A 19,827-nucleotide genomic window follows, 5' to 3' on the forward strand; every position below is an offset into this window, starting at 1 on the left:
CCCTCAAGACCCGAGAGAGATTGTTGCCCTCACGAGTTTCATGAGGAAAATTAAGATCATGGACTTTTAGGTATTGACTTGGCAACTAGACAATAGCTTGTATTCAATGAATATTATTCTCAACAGCAAGACAGTATCCGTGAAATTCAAGCCATTTCATTCACAGATTCACTCTTATTCTTTCCTATACTCCTCCTTTAAATATGGAGAAAGAGAGGACAGACAGATAATCTGTCAGTATAGTCGACATACACAAACTGACTCACAAAATATAAGCAGCGAATTATTCTGGTTAGCCATCAATAGTGACAAGGTTAAGATTTCCTGGAAGTGACAAGTTTTTATCACTTCTGGAGTAGATAATCCACCTAAAATGTTCGTCCACAACATTTACTGCGAAATATGAATGTTATCTCGGTCAGGAACCGATACATATCTCCAAAGAATGAAACAATACACTTACACTGATATCTTACTGGTCAGGACTGAGCCGCGTGGCAACGCCTCAGCCATTCAGTATGCTGGGGAACCAATAGAAAGTAAATGACTGCATTATTTCATCCTATAAAGAGAGGGGCACTATGGGAGAAACCTCTCAGTTTCATTGCCTACTGTGGGGTGGGAGTGGGGGTTGGGATTGGGGGGGAGCTGTCCATTCCTGGATGAAAAGGCAGGAAAAACAGCCAGCTCCTGTCCTTCCCTGTTCTATAGATATAGATCTCCCACCGATCTTTGCACTTCCTTCTATACTCTCACCACACCACTGTAGTGATTACCACACTGATTTAGATATCTTGCCGTGCCATTGTTCCCCATAAACCATCATATTTTTTAAGACGCCATCATCTCTGCAGCCCCCAGACCCTGGTACACATGGACAAACGTGTTCTGTGAATATTTCTAGGACTTGATATCTAAGTGGGTTAGACGGAACTGAATTGAATTGCGCTGCACTGTGCTAAAAAGAAGGCTCGGGGATCTGGCTGCCTCTTTCCCACTGTTATGGTGGCTAACCGGATGATGGCCCCAGTACCATGAAGGATGATGACAGGCCCACAAGCTTACAGTTCATACAAATAGATCATGTATCAGTGAGGTCATGCATTAGCTTCACTCTCTGGCCAAAAGGAAGACACAAAACACAGCTTCGCTTCCATGAGCTTGCTTTCTCCTCTCAGAGGAATGAGCCGTGGAGAAAGAAGTAAAAGTTCTGTTTAGCTAACAAAAAGCTGAGAAATAAAATATTTTTCCACTTAAGAAAATGACAAATTAGTGAAAGTGACAAAAATAAGTAAAAACCTACCACATATTCTAAGAGTTGCACAAGTGCCTGAGAGGAAAACTGTAATTGTCAGTGTGCTGGCATTTGGCACAGGGTTCAGGATTTCAAGGAAGCAAGCCAGTGTCTAATGAACACTAAACAGAAATGTCACAAACAGCTTTTGATTATACTATGATTGTCACAGTCTATAGGAATGAACTAACATATGGTGTTTTTAAAATAAACTACTAACCGCATCCAGTGGTTTCAATTAAAGAGTGGTTCATTGCCTACAAAAATTCGCCTAGGACCAGCTGTCTTCCAAAAAAAGTCCCATTGCCTCACTCTGAGTTTCCACTGTCATCAGGCAGATTGCCAACTGGTATGGACGCTAGGGACAGCATCTCTACAGCATGCGAAATGCGAACACCTTGATCCTCAGAGAAGCCACCTGTACACCTGTACAGAGCTGAACTGTAAAGTCACATTCAGTGGCCTGCTGGAGGACTATAGGTAGGCTGTTCTGTTTTGCTGTGTCTTTAACCAGTGATAGGGAGCAAACGCAGCACCTCAAGTGTACTTGGCAAGTACCACCGCTGAGCTATGTCTCCAGGCAGAAGGTGAGGGAAATTTTAAAGGAAATTTTTTAAAGTTAGCATTCTTTATCATACGGTATGCTGGTACTAACTCAAAAAAAAAAAAAAAAAAATATAACTCACATTTTTTTAAAGTACTAAAAAAAGCATAGCTACAAGGAAATTTTTAAAAGTTAATGTTCTTTATCATCCGATATTGTGCTGGTACTAACTAAAAAAAAAAAAAAAAAAACATTTTTTTTTAAAGTACTCAGAAAAGCATAGCTATAAGGCAGGCCTCCGCTCATGATAGCAGAAAGGTCTTTCTGATGACTTGAAAACCAGTACAAAGAAATAGCATGGTGTAAAGATGAAAGGAGTTAGCAACACAACCCAAAATCTGCAAGCCAGATAGACACACAGAGCCAATTCTTTTTGTATAATTTTTGAGACTATAACATAATTATAACATTTCTCCCTTTTCTTTCCTCCCTCCAAACTCTCTCACATACCCCTCCCCACTCTTCCTCAAATTCAGGTACTGTTTTTCACTAATCGCTACTTCATGCATGTGCGCTAAACCGGTTCATTCTGTAAAATGTCACTTGCATGTATGTTTTCAGGGCTTTCCCTTTGCTATAAGACAACCAATTGGCGTGTTCTTCCCTGAGGAAGAACACCTCTAATGCTCCCAGCTTTCCTTCATCGTCTATAGTTCTCTGAGCAGGGTTGAGGCCTCGTGGACTTTTCCCTATACGGTTTGTCATGGCTGTTGGCATTATCCTTTGTTCAGCTCATCCTTGGACAGTCATGCTAGTAAACTGTATGGGTGCAGACATAATCTTACGGCAAAGCTCCCTGATCTTCTGGCTCTTACAATCTTTCCGCCCCTCCTTCCATAATGTTCCCTAGGCCTTAGGGAGTGTATTTTATAAATGTACCCACTGAGACTAAAAGGCAATGCTTAATGTTCCCTGTGTAAGAAACTCTACACACAGCCTTAGAGACACATTGATAATGCACAACACTTACTATAAGTCGCCTCTTTCGTGTATAATCCTCACTCTTCACCATGGAACATGCACACTAACTAAACAGCCTTCCTTCTTTGAAGGAAGAAATATGGCATCGATAATATTTTGCATGCTCATACTGGTCTTCAGATTTTCACATTTTAATATTTTCCTCATAAGAGAAAATATATATAGGGTAGCACTTTTATCCACTTTTTGAAAGCATGGAAATATTTTGTTCCTATGAAAATTAGTCATTGCCAAACAAAACTGTGTACAATATAATGCATAATTAGACTTTTTCTGACCTTTTCTCATTTCACCATACTGAACCTATCCTATCACATTCCTATCTACCAGGAGTAAGTTGGTAACCATTTCTTATTTACCAAGATGATTGTTAATACTGACCACTGCATGCAATCCTTACCTTCACATTTTCATTTTCCCAAATAGACTATACTATTTGGCTAATAAAAATTCTTTGCGATGTTATTTAATCATCCATTCAAAGGATACGTTATTACAGAATATGTACATGATACAGCTGGAAGAGATAAAAACCATCTGAAAAGGGTAAGTCACTGTCCGGGCATGACAATGTCCATGTGACAGCTTGTATGATATACTTAGGTACTAGCACATGTTTCACAAAACAGGAAAACTATGCAAGTGAGTAAAAAAAACTAAGTCAAAGACAGTTGCTCATACGAGGTGAGCCTACAACTTTAAACTACTTAAAAGAATACAAGTAGTAAGCCCTGTTCTGCAGCCGATTTCATCTTAAATATCCAGGAGCCCTAAGGTGGGGGCCTGCTCTGAGGAATGAAGACAGTAAGAGTTTCTGTTCTTAGATGGAATGAGTCCTATAGGTATGTGGCTGCCCCTCCTAAAAGGCATCCTTCTGTTTCAAGGAGGAGCCCAGTGGAAGAAATACATTTGAATAAAAAGAGACTGGCCATAAATTCAGAGCAAGAAGGAAACACAGGAGAAACTGGAGAAGTGGAGAAGTCATAGACACACCAAAGGGAAGGGAGGAAAAAGAACAGGAAAGAGCCAAAGATTTTTGACTCCAGATGTGACAGGGAACATTAGGACTCGGTGTTCACATCACCTCTGTAAAGTATGAAGTAAGACTCCTGTCCTTGAGAAAATCATTAAAAGAGCCTGGAGCGCTTGCATCCAGGCTGCGGCACGGGAGGGTGCTGGAGAAGCTGTAGAGTGTATCCTTGTCTCCGACCCCAGTTAATTCTGCTTCTGCAGGTCACACTCACAGACCCTTACATTTAAATCCCCAGTATTAAGCACCGGTGTCCTTCAGAAGTGACTGCCTTCTGTGTGACAAGTTTCCCAAACAGAATACCATTCCAAGAAGATTCTGCTCAGTGTCTGTCACTCTTCAACCGAGTTCCAGTCACATGCGCTCACTCCTGCTTCCTGCCTTGCAAACTTTAACCCCGAACCACAGGATACATCCTGCCTTCTGCTTAGGTGGAAAGGCCTGGATCGGTCATTTGTACTGTTTACCTTTCTAAAGAGATCTTGTATCTTAAGCTCCACCAGACGCTCTTCTGCTGTCCCCTTTTCCCACTGCAAGTTACAAACTCCTCTTAGCCCTACATCCCCCAGCACCTGGAGTATGCTAGAACCCTCTGAGGCCTCCTGAACTCAGGAGGCACTATAAATAGCAACAGCATCAGCTCTCCCATAACACGTAAACACACTATTCATAACAGCTCATCCCGCGGCATAGGGACTTGGATTAACTATTAGAACAGAATAGCCAATGGCAACAGGAAGTGCAGGCAACAGGAAGTGAAGAACTGCCATTTGGAGGGCACATCAAGGGGACTGGGAGAACCACACTTCAGGACCAGGACGTCTAGGCTGCCTGAGATACTCAAGAAGACAGAGCGCTGTAGTGTGGTCATCTTATACCTACTGGTATTTCTGGGATAAACGATGATTGGCACCGCACAAAGCATTCTATTGTTGCACAAACTCAGCATCATGTGTAAAACCTCTTTCCTTTCAGCACTACACCGCCTCAGATTTTAATTTCACTGAAACAGGAAGAGAGAGCCTTCTCCTCACGAAAAAGAGCGAACCCATTCATTCACAGGGTATAGAACAACCCCACTATTGGCTAAATTTGAGGAGAGCATGGTAAGCAGGCACTACCTCCTGGCAGTGTTCCACACATCCAAGCAGCTCCGTCACTGCCTGTTCCACCCCTGGAAATACTCACGTCCTTGGTAGTTTCACCTGCCAGCCAACATCCAGACTGACAACACCCACTGGCAAGTTCAAGGATCCACTGGGAGCCAAGTGCCCAAGTGAAAGGATGTGGAGGACTTGTGAAAGGAAGGTCTGAGAAGGCTCAAGGAACAGTAACAGCTAAGTACAGAGAATCCCCACCGAGTCCAACCGAAAGTTTCTGTCATGATCTGCATGCAGATGGGGGTGGGGAATAAGATTGCAGAAGGTAAGCAGAATGGCTCCAGGCATTTACTGGTAGGACAGCAGATGGCTCTTCTGGCAGGGCTGCCTGCGGTCAAGCCTGACGACCCGAGTTCGATCCTTGGGACCCATGCTATACAAGGAGAGAACTGACTGTCAAATATTGTCTTGTGGCATCCATACCATACTGTGCCACAAGTGGAAGAGTGTGAGCACGTGTACACGTATACACACACACACACACACACACACACACTTTTCTAAAGAATATTCTTAGCAAGATGCAGAGCTCATCTGATGTTCAGAACACTGGGAGTCAGTTCTACCATTTTCCTCGACAAATGAGGAAAGTGGAGCACAAGGCAAAAGCTAGTTCTGGACTTACCCTGATGATCTGAGGCAGTGGATTACAAGCCTGTTAAGTGCTCTAGCTGGGAAGCCCTTCCACAAAGCGCTATCATAGGCCTCCTTTCGAAAAAAAATAAAGTGTAAGTTCTCAATTATTTTTCAATATAAAAAGCTCTTGTTCTCAGACCTAAAGATAAAATGTTCCTCCTACTTCTAGAAACTGAGAAAGAAGATGAAAGTGGCAGCCTGATTCTTCTGTCTGTGATCCTTAGGCAAGAGTGGGGCTAGTTCCCCTTACACACTTGACAGAGACTAACGTTTCTCCTGAGGACCAATTTGTTTGTGGGGTATGCCAATGGCATCCAGAAAATTAAAGAAATTTCACTTTATGATAGCAAAATTAAGGAACGTGCCTAAAAACATTACAACGAAAAAAGAAAGGAAAAATGAAGAAAAAGTAGAAATATGGCAAGAAAGTACATGGTCAGGCTGAAGAAGGGCACAGGGCTGTGCTGGGAACGGGGAAGTCAAGTGGCAAAAACCAAATATTCTTGGCTCTGGTAAAAAGCCTCTCTGTTCATTTACCCGGATGCCCCAGACAAAAGCAACTGCCCGTTTCTCTGTTTCCGTTTCCTGAATGTAGCTGGATCACCAACTGGCATCCATTGTCCCTGGCTCACAGAACAATGTCCACTAGCATAAATCCGTCCATGCTGGTACACATCCAAAGAGTTAGAAAAGAACACAAGACTGTCCGTCCACACCCACGGACCGAGCACCGTGCAGCCATCCTGGGCAGACCTGCAGATGGGAGGCAGCTGGTACCTCAGCGCTGACACAGGGTCCGGCGGGTCCAGAAACATGCCACATGGCACGTCGAGACACTGAGCGTGATGCTCAGTGTACCTGTATCTTGGTACCTGTGTCTCCTGACATTTGACAGGACACCACTTTGCAGACCCTGAAGTTACAGCATGGCTCCTAAGGAACCTTGCAGGGCACTGACAAAATGTGAAGCGTGGAGGCAGAAGCCATTCATAGTGGGGAGCTGAGCTGGATTTCAGGAGCCCAGCAGCCAGGACCATCTTTCCCTTGCATTCTGAGCACGCCTAGGAGGATGGCAGCTGCTAACTTAGGGGGGGGAAAAGTGCATGGTGGAGGAGGAGGTAAAAGGGTTATTTTTAAGAAGGAGCACAATCTAACTTTTCTCTCCACCACCCACTCCGTGCCACCTCCTCATTCTCTTGTCTCTCCTCCTGCCTGTTCCTCACATCACTTTTCTTTCTTCCCAGCCCCATTCTCCCCGTTGCAGTGTGCCACAATCACACACGAGATTCTTTCTCTGTATCCCCAGCTGGGACATCACTTCTGACACCACGCATGACTCTTTACAGGAGTCACAGAGAGCCTTGGGGGCCGCGGAGCTTCGGATGGGTCTGAAGCCAACGGGCCTCATCCTCACAGCTCCAAACATGTAAGGTTGAAACACACAGCAACTTTTTAGGAACTCTATCTTGATCCCAGAAGTGATGGGAGAGAGAAAACGCATGTCAGTTCTAAGCTGAATGAACCTGTCAATTATGTCATCTTCTCAATGTGCCTGGATATTGGCAAACCTATGGCTCATTCTCCTTAGCAGTGACCTTGAAGGTTCACAGTTCTGGGCTTCCTGTCAGTGGCTTCTGAGCAGAGCTCCCTTGCTTCCATGTGTATTGATGGGCATCTTTATGTATACGTGATGGATGTATGTGCCCTGTGGATCAATTTCTTCCATCACCTACAGCCAACAGGTAATACTACACATTTGGGAGTCACCTCCTCAGAACAAAACACCATTCTGGCAACAGCGGAAATAATGAGGCACTTTCCAAAGTGGAATAATTAAAAGTCCGTGTGAGATTTTACATGGCAGCGGAGCGAGGCAAGGCAGAAAGATGATGTGCTGAGACTGAACACAAGAAAATCAGCTGGCTCTTCACCTAGGATGTGGTAGAGACCGGAACAATAAAAGCAGCGCTCATGTTTTCCCTCCTGAGTGACCCAATCATTTAAATATTCTTCAGTGAGCGTGTATTAAACACTGTTTGGATGTAGAATAAGAACAAGACACCTCACCCTCCCTTGCAGTCGTTGAACTTACAATCTAACAGTCACTCAAAATAAAAGTGCTAGTTGAAACATGTACCAGGAAGGAAAGAAATGGGGGCAGGAGAACCCTAACACTGAGGAAGCAGCACTGGGGAGCCAGAAAGGCCCCTCTGCAGATGCGGCATTTTAAGAATGGAAGATGAAGAAAGGGGAAAGCCAATGGAGATAAGAATGGTATGGCCAGTCCAGAAAGCTGGGGTTGTACATGCAAAGACTCTGGAGTAGGGAAATAGCTTGGAAGCAAGGACCATTAACATCAGCATGATCGAAATGAGGTGAGTGAGTGAAAAGAGGATGGCATGATGCCAGCTGGAAGGACGCTGTGTGCCAGAATGCACAGCACAGGTTCTGCTGTAAGATCAACAGGAGACCGTCAGCACAGCAATGACATGACCTGGCTCATACTTCACCACAACCAATGCTGCCTCTGAGCGGAGAAAGACTTTGAGGCAAAACAAGACATAGCCATGCCCTGGGCCAAACCAGGGCAGCCAGGCTGAAAAGTGGACAAGGTCGGACAGAGTCTATACAGAGAGCCAACAGAGCTGCCTGTGGAGGTGAACGCAGAGTAAGACTCAGGGATCCCTCTCATCAAGTTACTACTTATCTGGCAGTTGCTTGGTTTCTTTCCTCAAAAAATACAACTAACTCATGATTCCCAGCACGTGTAAGCATCTTGTCTTCAGGACACAAAGGACAAGAAGGGTGTTTAGATGTAAGGAACCCAGAAGGCTTAAAGTCAAGACATGACCACTCTTGAGAGACAACAATGAAACACAGGAGACACGTATTTCCTGTATGCACTTCTTTATAAAAAGGTTGGCACACTGGTGCCAGCCTTTCTGTATTTGAATGCACATGTATTGACTCTCAAAAACTACACCAGGCCAGGCAATTCCCAGTCTACCTATCCTCCAAACTAAGCAGCAGAGAAGCTGATGGCAGTTTGTAAAGAGGACCTTCACATCAAATTGGATGACTAAAGCCAAAAAAATTTCATGACCAGCAGGAGGTAAAGAGGTCAAAAAAAAAAAAAAAAAAAAAAGAAAGAAAGAAAATCCTTCGACTAGGGCTATAATTCATTTGGTGCTTGGCTGGCACATACAAAGTCCTCAGTTTGATGCCCAGTATCACATAAAACAGGGCAGGCCTGTAATCCCAGCTCAAGGGTAGAAACAGAAGGAACAGAAGTTCAGAGTCCTCTTTAGCTAAATAGCAAGTAAGCAAGCTCAAAGCCAACTTGGGCTGCATGAGAACACCTATTGAACAATTGGTCCATAGCATGTCTACGTTTCCAAAATCTGGCTTAAGACATAAAATAAACCCAGGAAGAGACCTCTGAGGATTGTCCCTCAGGACAAATTATATCACTTCTTTTGTATGCTGTTCTCAGATCACTCCCAGAATGCCAGAGAGCAACAGCATCCCATGACTAGCACACATTTAGCTAAGTCTCTCTTACCTGAGTGCTACTAGGGCTATTTGCATTGCCTTTCCAAAAATGTCTGTACACCATCACCTCTAAATTCCTTGGCATTTTCATTTAGGTGAACATCTCTCTCTCTCCTTTTATTATAGTAACAACACACTCTTGTTATTAACTGAAAAAAATGAGATATGTCTTTAAAAGAGAGAGAAAAGAAAAGTGGAGGGGAAGGAGAGAAAAAAAGAGAAGGAAGATGGTTCAAGGAAGAGAGGGGAGGGAAAAGGAATGGAGAGTAGAGGAGGGAAGGGGGGGAAGGAAGGGGAGAGGATAGGAGAGGAGGGACTGAGAAGGGGAGAAGAAGAGACCTCTCTCAAATGTGCTCAGCAGAGGCCCTCTTTGATACTGACTGGTTTCAAAATAGACAGTGAATACCGAGAAACTATAGTAATCTATTTGGAAGGGGATATTATGTGTTTGTTTTTTTTTTTTCCAAGCCACCAGTTGTAAGCCATTTTATATGGATTTCAAGGACTTGGCTTAAAACAGATACTATTATTTTGGGTGATATGTCATGAAGAATCCCTTTAGAAAAAGGATTTGCAAAAAAAAAAAAAAAAAAAAAAAAAAAACCATACACATCCCCCTGACATTCCAATGGGAAAAAAAGAAAGAAACATAGCTTTAGTCACCTGTCTTCTTCTATTCTTCCTTACATCTCACACTTACTCTATTCCCTTTTCAGTTTAGAAGTTCATATCCAAATTCTGCACCACTTAATATTAATCCTGTGGCCCATCTGTGGTGCACCTCTTAGAACAAGGCTTGTCTGGCTTCCTAAGCCACCTGCTCCATTCCAACAAGACTCACATCAGTACACTTCACACCCTCTTTCATTTAATGCTGTAAATTCACTTTTCAACACCCCTGAGCTGTTCATTCTAATTTGGCCTGTCATCACCTGCAATGACTTGAACTTGATCTTTATCTGTGCCACCCATAATGCATTTTATTACAGGGTCTGGGTTTCTGCAAGCGATGAAGAATGCACAGAGCTCTGCCAGCATGAAAGCTGTCACTAAGAAAGTCCTCTTCGGAAACCTTCCACAACTAGCATGTGTTTCTGCCGTGCAGATTCATTCCTGCTCCAGCCAAACGGCTTCCCATATACTGAAGCGTCTCCACACTCAGCAAACACAGCAGAGCACAGACATATGCCTAAACCCACAGTCTACTTGACACTTGAGTCCAAGGGTGTCCTTTCTTCTCCTGAGATTCCATCTTAACATTTTATACAATGCACGAAATCTACGATGTTCAACCTTTATCAAGCTGTGCTACTCAAAGTTCCTCTCAGCACTGTGTAGCACTTCCCTGATACTCCTCTTTACATCCCTGAGCTCGCCCGCAATCCAGCTAAACATCACCGTGACGGTGACATCTGCAACATGATCATACACATGCATGCACCCTCACCTTACCCTACTGTCTCAGTAGAACCTACCCCTATGCAGAAGCAACCCAAAGAGCCTCTAACTGTTGGCTAACGTGGTTAAATTGTGTATCATCTGTGCAGCTCTGCCCTACCTCACGGATCAGGGTGAAGAACTGCCATTTGTGCCTGCACTTTCCCCATCAACTCAGAATCCTCCACACGTGCTCTTAGATCAACTTGTCAGCATGAGAGAAGCATGTCCACAGACCTTCCCCATCAAACACACAACCCCAGCATCCCCGACTCCCTCCACATTGGCCGCGAGAATCCGGAAAACGTCTTTCCAGGGATGAGTGAGGCAGAGCAATGCTGAGCCGAGACTACTCACTGAGTGGCTTGAGGATGCTGCTGCTGGATTCGTCGGCATTTTCCACATCTGATTTGTCTGAGTAGTTCTCAGAGATCCTTTCCTTTTCCTTCTTCTCCTTGTGCCCTGCCTTTCTCTTGTGACGTCTCCTTCTCCGGTAGCTCTTGGGCACATGGACCCCAATATAGATGGTGTGGTGGCCTAAAATAAAAAGAAGACAATTCAACAGTCATTTTAACTCATGATGTCTCTACATGCGATTACAAAAGAGCAGCAGGCCAGATAATTCTGTAAGCGTGACGTTATCGCTCACTATTCGACTACCTCAAGGAATCAAGTTCTTGAAAAATAGAATTCCTTTTCAAATTTCACTAGGCTACAGTATAATTCCACCCACTGGCTGGCACTTGGCTCTGTGAGAGTGTACTCAAGTTCTTTCCCCATAGGTGTAAGGTGTAGGCCATAGGTTCATGAAAGTCAGAGAGCACCAAACGAGAAATTAAGCATTATCGATTCTGGTCACCGATCTGTCATCCACTCTCTGTGCCGCCTTCATTACACTTCCTTTGTTTGTTTGTTTTAGTTTATTGAGACAGGGTCCCATGTAGACCTGGCCGACCTTACCTTGATATAGAGCAGAGGATGAACTTGAACTTCTGACCCTACTGCCTCCATCCCCCAAGCTCTGGGAGTCCATGCATGCATCACCATGCTTGGTTTATTCTCTGCTGGAACCCAGGGCTTCACATACACTGGGCAAATGCCCTACCTAAATGAGTGACATTACCAGCCCCTTAACTCTCAGAGCGTCGGCCATTTATACAACGAGGAGCTTCAGGTGGGCAAGCCCTAGGGCTCTGCCCTGTTCTAGTTCTTCACAACCTGTGATTGTATTGACTAGAATGAAGGGAAAGAAGCCTCTGAGCTGCAAAAATAAAGATCAAAAGTTCAAAAAGTCATTCTGCTGGGGACAAGGTTTTACACTGTAACTTTTTTTTTTTTTTAATCCAATCAGCAGAACAGAGATGGAGAACTGGGACAGACTGGAAAAAATAAGACACACTTGGAGAGAAGATTTTAGAAGTACTCAAATGTTCACGCTAGGAAACGCTAAAACGAATGTCAGCTACAGCGCCATTCTCATTTTGCTTTTTTCATTTCCAAAAGTTTCTAAAAACTGGTTGTTGCGACGATAAAAATAAGACTCGGGCCAGCAAAAAAAAAAAAAAAACTGCCTTAAGAGAAGGACACGAGAAAAAAACAGACCTAACTGCTTCTAGGCCTCCGGAGGGAAGGCGCTGCGAGACTGACAAGATATCATTTTACAAAATCTGACAAGATGGAAAAGAAACCCAAAGTTCCACATCTTTTTTTTTTTTTTAATTGAAAAACTTTCGCTTTCACTTCATATACAGCGTAGCTTCTGAGTGCGGGAACCATCATTTCCGCAGCAATTTGAACATTCTTTTATTGCAAATTAGATTAGGCTCTCTCACCTAAGCGCTTCATTTCCCATCTCTAGAATGAGTCTTTGAAGGTGCTTTACGGTCCCAGAGATAATATCACATACTGCTGTGTAGCTCAGCCTCCTGAGTATCGATTGCTGTGAACTACTTTCCATGGAACTCACCAGACACCCCTAAAAACACCATAATTCACAAGATTTTCTTTGAATTGACAGTTTAAATGAATCAGACGCTGCTTCAACTGTGGGAGACAGAACTCTCAAGGGTAGTCTGTCGCAGAAAGCTGACGTTCAGAACCAACTTGGAGCACCTTCCCAGGAAGAGGAACCCTACCCCAACACTCACAACAGCAGCTTACTCCAAAAGCACAGAGAACAACCTCCCCACAGGACGCGTGCCAATGAGAAATTTATCATGTCTAACCCATTTGCAAGCAAATTGTTCTCATGGGAAAGCTATATTATACTAGGAAGTAGGAAATGTCTCAGAAACAATGTGAATTAAGAAACAGTGTCAATTGTTTCCTGCACGCCCCTTACTAAGGGAGGCCTTGCAGCTTTATCTCCTCTCAGCAACACAAATCAGCAGAGCCTTGCACACACACACACACACACACACACACACACACACACACACAACGGGGGTCAAAATTCTAAAATGTCAAAGTAAATGTTTTCTGCATATTAGTAAATGATAGTCACTAGAAAACTAGTTGGTAACCAATTTGTACATTAGCCATGCTGACGTGATGCGGTGAGATTTACTAGATAAACCCAAGTCTTGTAGTACATTTGATCACACCATGTAAAAGACAGACTGTAAGGGCTGATTTAAAAGTAAGATTTCTAACTATGACATATTGCTCTCAAACCAATGAAGAAGTTGCGGCAATTCGGGCAGCGAGCCTTCGAGCTCTGCAGAGGGATGTACCTTCGCTTAGAACTTAGCTGGACTGTCATAACCACCGACATGGCACCATTTTGCTCATTTTGGTGACAGCAGCCCTGTCCTGGTGGCTTGTCTAGCCTGCCTGCATCGGTCCAACCTCTCCCCCACACCTTCCCCGCTCTGCTCATAGGTGAGAAACCCTTCAGATTTGATGCTGCATTTCCGAGTCCTGTAGCACCTATCCAGCTGAGAGGATAAGGGGGCTCCTTCAGCGATATCACAAACCTCAGGTATTTTTATTAGTTCATTAAGGTATAATCTGCAAACTGTAACTCTCACTCATCTTAAGCACATGAGTCAACGATTTTATGTAGAGTCGCACAGCCATCGCCACCATCTAATTTTAGAACCTTTCTACCAATCCACAGAGATCCCTCAGGCTCGTTTGCATCCGCTCTGTATTCCCTCTGCCATCCTGTATACCCACTCTTGGGCATTTCATATACTCTTGGTGATGGCATCTATGAAGCCATGATCCTCTAGTGCTCAGAGTTGTGGGGATTCTTACAACAAGGTAAAACAGAATATTTATTCCCAGTGAGGAAGATGCTGTCTCCCAAGAAATGCCCATGGTATCAAGTCCCTGAGCTTAACACAGCATCCCTCTCCTCCTCCTCTTCCTCCTTCTCTTCCTCCTCCTCCTCTCACATCTTACTGGCACCCAAATCTTCCCCTTTGGTCTTGTGTTTACATAAAGAGGAAAAAATGTGAATCTGGGTGAGGTGGATCATTGGGAGCTTTGAGACAGTGCTTCTTACTTCATTAATTGTTTATAATCTCTCTCTACTTCAGCTTCATTGCCCAGGAAAGGAGGCAAACAAGACAGTCTTGTATTGGAGGACTTGGCTTAGACGGGCACACTTTTACACAGAGATGACCAAATATCTAATAAGCTATACTACCAAGTAATCAAACACCAAAAGCAATGTGAGCTCTCACGGCCCCCACAAAACTCCAGTCGTCACGATCAACGGAAATGGCACTACTACTGGAAAGAGTCTGTTGGTGGTGAGAATATCACAGGTGGCTCTCAGTGTTTTTATTAAAATAACTTTAAGTGTTTCAGATATATTTCATGACGGTTGATGTTAGCTCTTGGGGAACTGCAAAGGCTGAGGGTGCCGCTATTGTTCTACATCTAAAAAGAAAAGGAGGAACTTGACAGACAAGCTTTCCAAACCCACAAGAGTCTACAAAACAGTGAGATGCTCAAAAAACAGGGATCATTACTAACTCATTACAAGAAAACTTTCAGGCTCAAAAAACTTCTCTGCTAAGCCAGGCATGGTGGTGCATGCCTTTAATTCCAGCACTCAGAGAAGGCAGAGGCAGGCAGATTGCTGTGAGTTCAAGGCCAGCTTGGTCTACAAAGCCAGTTCAGGACAGCTAAGACTACATACAGAATCCTGTCCAAACAAACAAATAAGCTTCTCTGCTATCAATTTCATGAAAATTGCTTCTAAGAATGATGAGAAAATAAGAATAAAACTTTTTAAATTTTAATTTAAAACTTTAATTAACAATATTTTAATTGTTCAATTAAAATATTAAAATCAAGCTCATATTTACGTATGGCAGACCAATAAAAGTAAAAGTATTGGACCCTACATTAGACAGTGTTCATTTAGGTGTGTAGTCACAGGGCATCATGTCTTCAATCTGGCAGGAACCTCAGCATCGTGTGTTCAAATAAATACCCTACATGCCTCCCTCTGACAGATGGTGGGAGTTCCCAGCACATTCCAAGTATCTCAGGAATACTTCACAATCCACACTACAGCCAGGACTTCTGGGAAGAAAACACAGCTCTGCTGGCTACCTCTGAATGTCAGAACCATCACTACTAAGTCTTCTTTCTTCCCGCATTTATTTACCTTCCCACCCTAGTTACAAACAAGAAGCTCTGTGAGGTGTTGGCGCCCAGGTCTCCCAAATTCCTCAGAAATGGCTAACCTAGCTGTGAACTTCTGATTATTGCTACAACATTTGCAGGGCAAACACTTAGTAACTGTGTAGCCAAGTCAAGTAAAGATGGCTTTAGCAGATACTGCTTCGTTAGGATGATTCAGATGCTCTCTCAAGCCACACATTGAAAACTCACCAGCCAAATGAAAACTTCTATGGACACCTTGACAGCTAACAACCCATACCTTCATATGCAGAATGGAAATTAGCTCCTGGGAAACATGAGGCGCCCTATATGTACAGGCACAGCAACCATTCAACAAGAGCTTCTAAGCATGTTCACTGCCCTGCATCTCCTGTGATCCTATTAACACACAGGAAAGCAAAGTTTGCGAAGTCAAAACCAATAAGCAAATGCCCTGTTCAGAGCATCCCACGGGAGAACCATCACTCGGGTATCAATGTGAGCATTAGCTGACTGCCAGTTTTGGGGGGATTTATAAAAATGAACATTTAAAGTGTTAAGAGGATGGCTTGCTGGGTAACGCATGGCTACACATGCCTATAACCACACACAGGTGTGGTAGGGCCGGTGGAAACAGGATTGTGGTAACTGCTGGCCAGCCAGCCTACCTAAAAACTGGCAAGCCCCAGATTCAGTGAGAGGCCCTGTCTCAAAGGGATACAGTAGAAAGTAATACGGCTGGACACCAAACATCTTCCACTGGCACACACACAAACACACACACAAGCAAAGCACACATGTCTTCTGCAAATCACATAACTAGGCTCCCTTTCTCGAGCTGATGGTAAGAAAGGAAACAACTAGCAGGGCATCCTGCAGTGAGAACAGCACTTCCTAGCACGGAGTTGATACACTGTCCACCCTCTTCCCATTTCTCAACTGTTGTTTCCACTTCATCTTGAGCTGTTTTGGAAGGAGGCAGTATATATGTTTTTGGTTTTCTTTTTTTTTTTTTTCACTTGAAGTCTCCATACCATGAGCGAGCTAAGGGATCGCCAAAGGACAGACATAATCTTCCCCAGAGAAGCCCCTTTTCCTACCTGCCTACCCGCCTCCTTCCGGCCTCCCACACAGCTCTAATGGAACACTCAGACCCGCACCAGCTATGCCTCCTGTTCTCCACTGTTGATGTTTCTACAATCAACCACATTTCTGTTCTCTCCAAATTAAAGCAAGGACTCCACAACCCAAACACTCTGAACCCTCCCTTCCGAACTGATCAGAAACATTCCCAAAACCTAAGTCCTGATCTTACATAAACCTGGTTTGTGTCAAGATGCGTAGAGCAAATTGGTAGCTATTGCCAAGAAGAATGTCAGGAAGCAAAATGGAGATTTACTATTTTTTAATCTTTAAAGAAAAAAAATATAGGAGAGGAGGCAAAGATCCTGGATAAGTGCTCAATTATAAGCAAAGATGCTGCAAGGCCTTTACAAACAAATAGCCTCAGTTGGCAGTATTTTTATAAGAAAATTTAGAATTATGATGTCAAATCCAGGTACCATGGAGGTGAGTGCGTGGCACTCTGTATAACAAAAAGCAGATCAGCCTGTATAATCAACATATTTCATAAATTAATACAAATAAATTGTTGGTTTAGACTACATGAGTCCAAAAGAATGTCCATAGTCAGCTCTAATAAGAGGTAACAAACTAACAGTGCTAATTTACTGGAGCATAAATACCAGCTCACGAAGAGAAAATCATTTCCAGAAGCCATGATATAATTTTGCAGTTACCAGGGGGTAAGCCAGACCTTTATGTTTGAATGAAGGTCCAGACTTCAAACACGTGACTTCTTGGGACAGGGTGGTTTCTATTTTTATATTTTTGAAAGGGACAACATTTTACATGGAAAAAATAACACAAATGTTTATTACCAGATAGTTATATATTACATATATAAATTATTTATAGATAACTTTGAATACTGGTGAGAAATTTATTTTAATATTAACACTACCAATTACACTTAGGACCATGCATACAAGAAAATACATAGAAAATAGTTTGTAGCTGGTAACAGTGGGAGGCACTCAGCACTCAGGGGAGGCAGAGGCTGGCAGATCTCTGCGAGTTTGAGGCCAGCCTGCTCTATAAAGTGATTCCAGGACAGCGAAGGCTACACAGAGAAACCCTGTCTGGAAAAACCAAGCAACAACAATAATAATACCTTTGGTTGTTTGTTTGCTTGCTTGCTTGCTTGTTTTTTAAGAGAGGGTGGGCCTGGGGAGACAACTCAGTGGTAAAAAGCATTTGTTGTGCAACCTTGAGAAACAAGGTTCGAATCACTGGAACCCAGGTAAAAGTCAGATGAATAAATGAACATCTTTAATTCCAGCACTGCTGGGAGAAAAGGGATACTGAGACAAGAGAAATACCCCCCCAAAAGCTCAGAGGCCAACTAGCTTGTCTAAATGACAGAAACAGAAGAGCCACTGCTTCAGACAAAATGAAATGCAACACACACACACACACACACACACACACACACACACACTCACTCACTCACTCACACACAGAAAAGGGGGGAAATATCTTTCTTGTCCTGAACTGCATGGGACCCCATGAATCTTAAGACCTAGCAGGACTGATAAGAAATCTCAGCTTGTCATCTTTGTGTTCACTGAGAGCAGCGTGCTCAATATCCGGCGGTGGTGACGGTAGGGATGAAGGCGACGATGACAGTAGCCATATGTACACGAGAACAAACAGCTATAAAGAAGGCAGGAGAGAAAGCAAGCTGGGTGTTTCTCAGCTGGATGTCAAGCCCTCAGTCCAGAAAAACTGTGCATCTGCCTCCAACTGTCTATGTTAGCCAACAGTTGTAACTAGCCTTAAAGAAAGGTGAAGGCACAAGGCCACACAGTAACAATCTAGTTTCCATGATAATCTCCATCAAACTGAGTTATGTGCAACTCTTTTGTTATTTTTAATATCGATGCTAAAAAGGCAAGAATTCCCTTTTAAAGGTATTTTAGGAGCCTCGCCCTCATGAACAAGCAAAAGTGAGTTCAGCTCACCCAACATAAACTGCAGTTCCTAAAGTGCCTCAAATCAAAACAGCTGATTCTCCAAAGTCATTTTAATGCTGATCTAGCAAACTATTTCCTATCCTTAACGACAAATTAAAAAAATAAATCTCCAGAAATCTAGATATGATTTTCCTGCACAGTCTTAATGAACAATTGCCTCTCACTGTATCCAGTAAGCAAAGGTACTCCAAAAGTATTCACCCTGCTTTTTCCAAAGGGGAAAAACCAAAACTATATATCTTTTTCCTTTCCCACCCACCTGGAGCCCTGATAATGGCATGTGAACTCCCTCTGTTCTCGAGAGCAGGAGAGACGACTTAGACCTGGTCTTAACCTGTCCCTTTAATGGTCTTTAAAAGCACTGAACGGAATATAGCAGGTCCACAGAGGCAACACCTTCCATAACTGTGCCTTCCCTCACCCTGCCCAGAAGCAAGTGCCTGGCAACCCTCACTCACTCTGGGCACAGCTTCCCTAGTGTTCTCACAAGTGAGTGCCAATCTCTAGGAGCCGGGGCTGCCAGGCCTTTTACTGCACTGAGAAGAGTTGAATAGACTTAAAAGATCTGGGAAGGCTGGCGCTGCCCGGCCAGAACCCCTGCACTCATCCTGACAGCCAACAACCCCTGAATTTTAATGTGCGGTCTATATGTGGTTGGACTAAACCTACCTGTAAGCCAAACACAGAGAACTAACAGCTTTATGTTTCTCTTGCCATCGCCATATACACTACTGAATGGGAAGTAGAGCTGCAAGACACAAAACAATAGCTAATCCAACAGTCATTGATAATTGGATTTGCAACTGCAGCCAGAGAGGCAGCCAGAATGCACACATTCATACCCTCATTCCAAATACACTGTCCATCCCTGACCCTGCTATGGCTTCTCTGTCTACAGCGGCTTAACTGTGGCCGGGCAATAGGAAGACTAGTCTTTGGTTCTATAGACAGCTAATCCGCAATATCGTCAATGTACTCACGGCTAATCACAAATGAAGCATCTCGAATTGTTTTGCATGATTCTCTTTCCTAGCATTCTGTACGTAAGTAAGTGAGGTGCAAGGGATCCCATAGGCCGACAACCGTCACCAAAAACTAGAGGAAATGCTACAAAGGGCACATTGGCCTAACTGTGACCGACTCCCAAACCATTATGATTATGATTTTCCATATGCTCTCAGAAAAGAAAGCTACTATCTTCACCTCATCCACAGCCATACTTTGAGACTCAGGGACCACAGACACTATTTTGGTTTAGTGGCTTCATTTCTATGAGCTCACTAAAGCCAAAGAACCAGTTGATAATGAACAGAGACAGACACTACTATTTTTTTTTTATTTTTTTGGTTTGGTTGTGGTTTTTTGTTTTGTTTTGTTTTGTTTTGTTTTGTTTTGTTTTGTTTTGTTTTGTTTTGTTT

The 19,827-nt window shown here is 43.4% G+C and overlaps 1 protein-coding gene across 2 annotated transcripts in view; it reads right to left on the reverse strand.

Moving 5' to 3' along the window:
• Nucleotides 1-19,827, reverse strand: part of Slc4a4 (solute carrier family 4 member 4) — a 397,249-nt gene that overhangs the window by 256,358 nt on the left and 121,064 nt on the right. For both annotated transcript variants that reach the window (XM_055596036.1, XM_055596044.1), the window contains exon 3: nt 11,052-11,231. In XM_055596036.1, coding sequence (XP_055452011.1) covers nt 11,052-11,231 — 180 coding nt within the window. The remainder of the gene's footprint in view (nt 1-11,051; nt 11,232-19,827) is intronic.

This window comes from Psammomys obesus, unplaced genomic scaffold (genome assembly GCF_907164565.1).
Source record: "Psammomys obesus unplaced genomic scaffold, mPsaObe1.curated_primary_1811, whole genome shotgun sequence".
Classification (NCBI taxonomy): domain Eukaryota; kingdom Metazoa; phylum Chordata; class Mammalia; order Rodentia; family Muridae; genus Psammomys; species Psammomys obesus.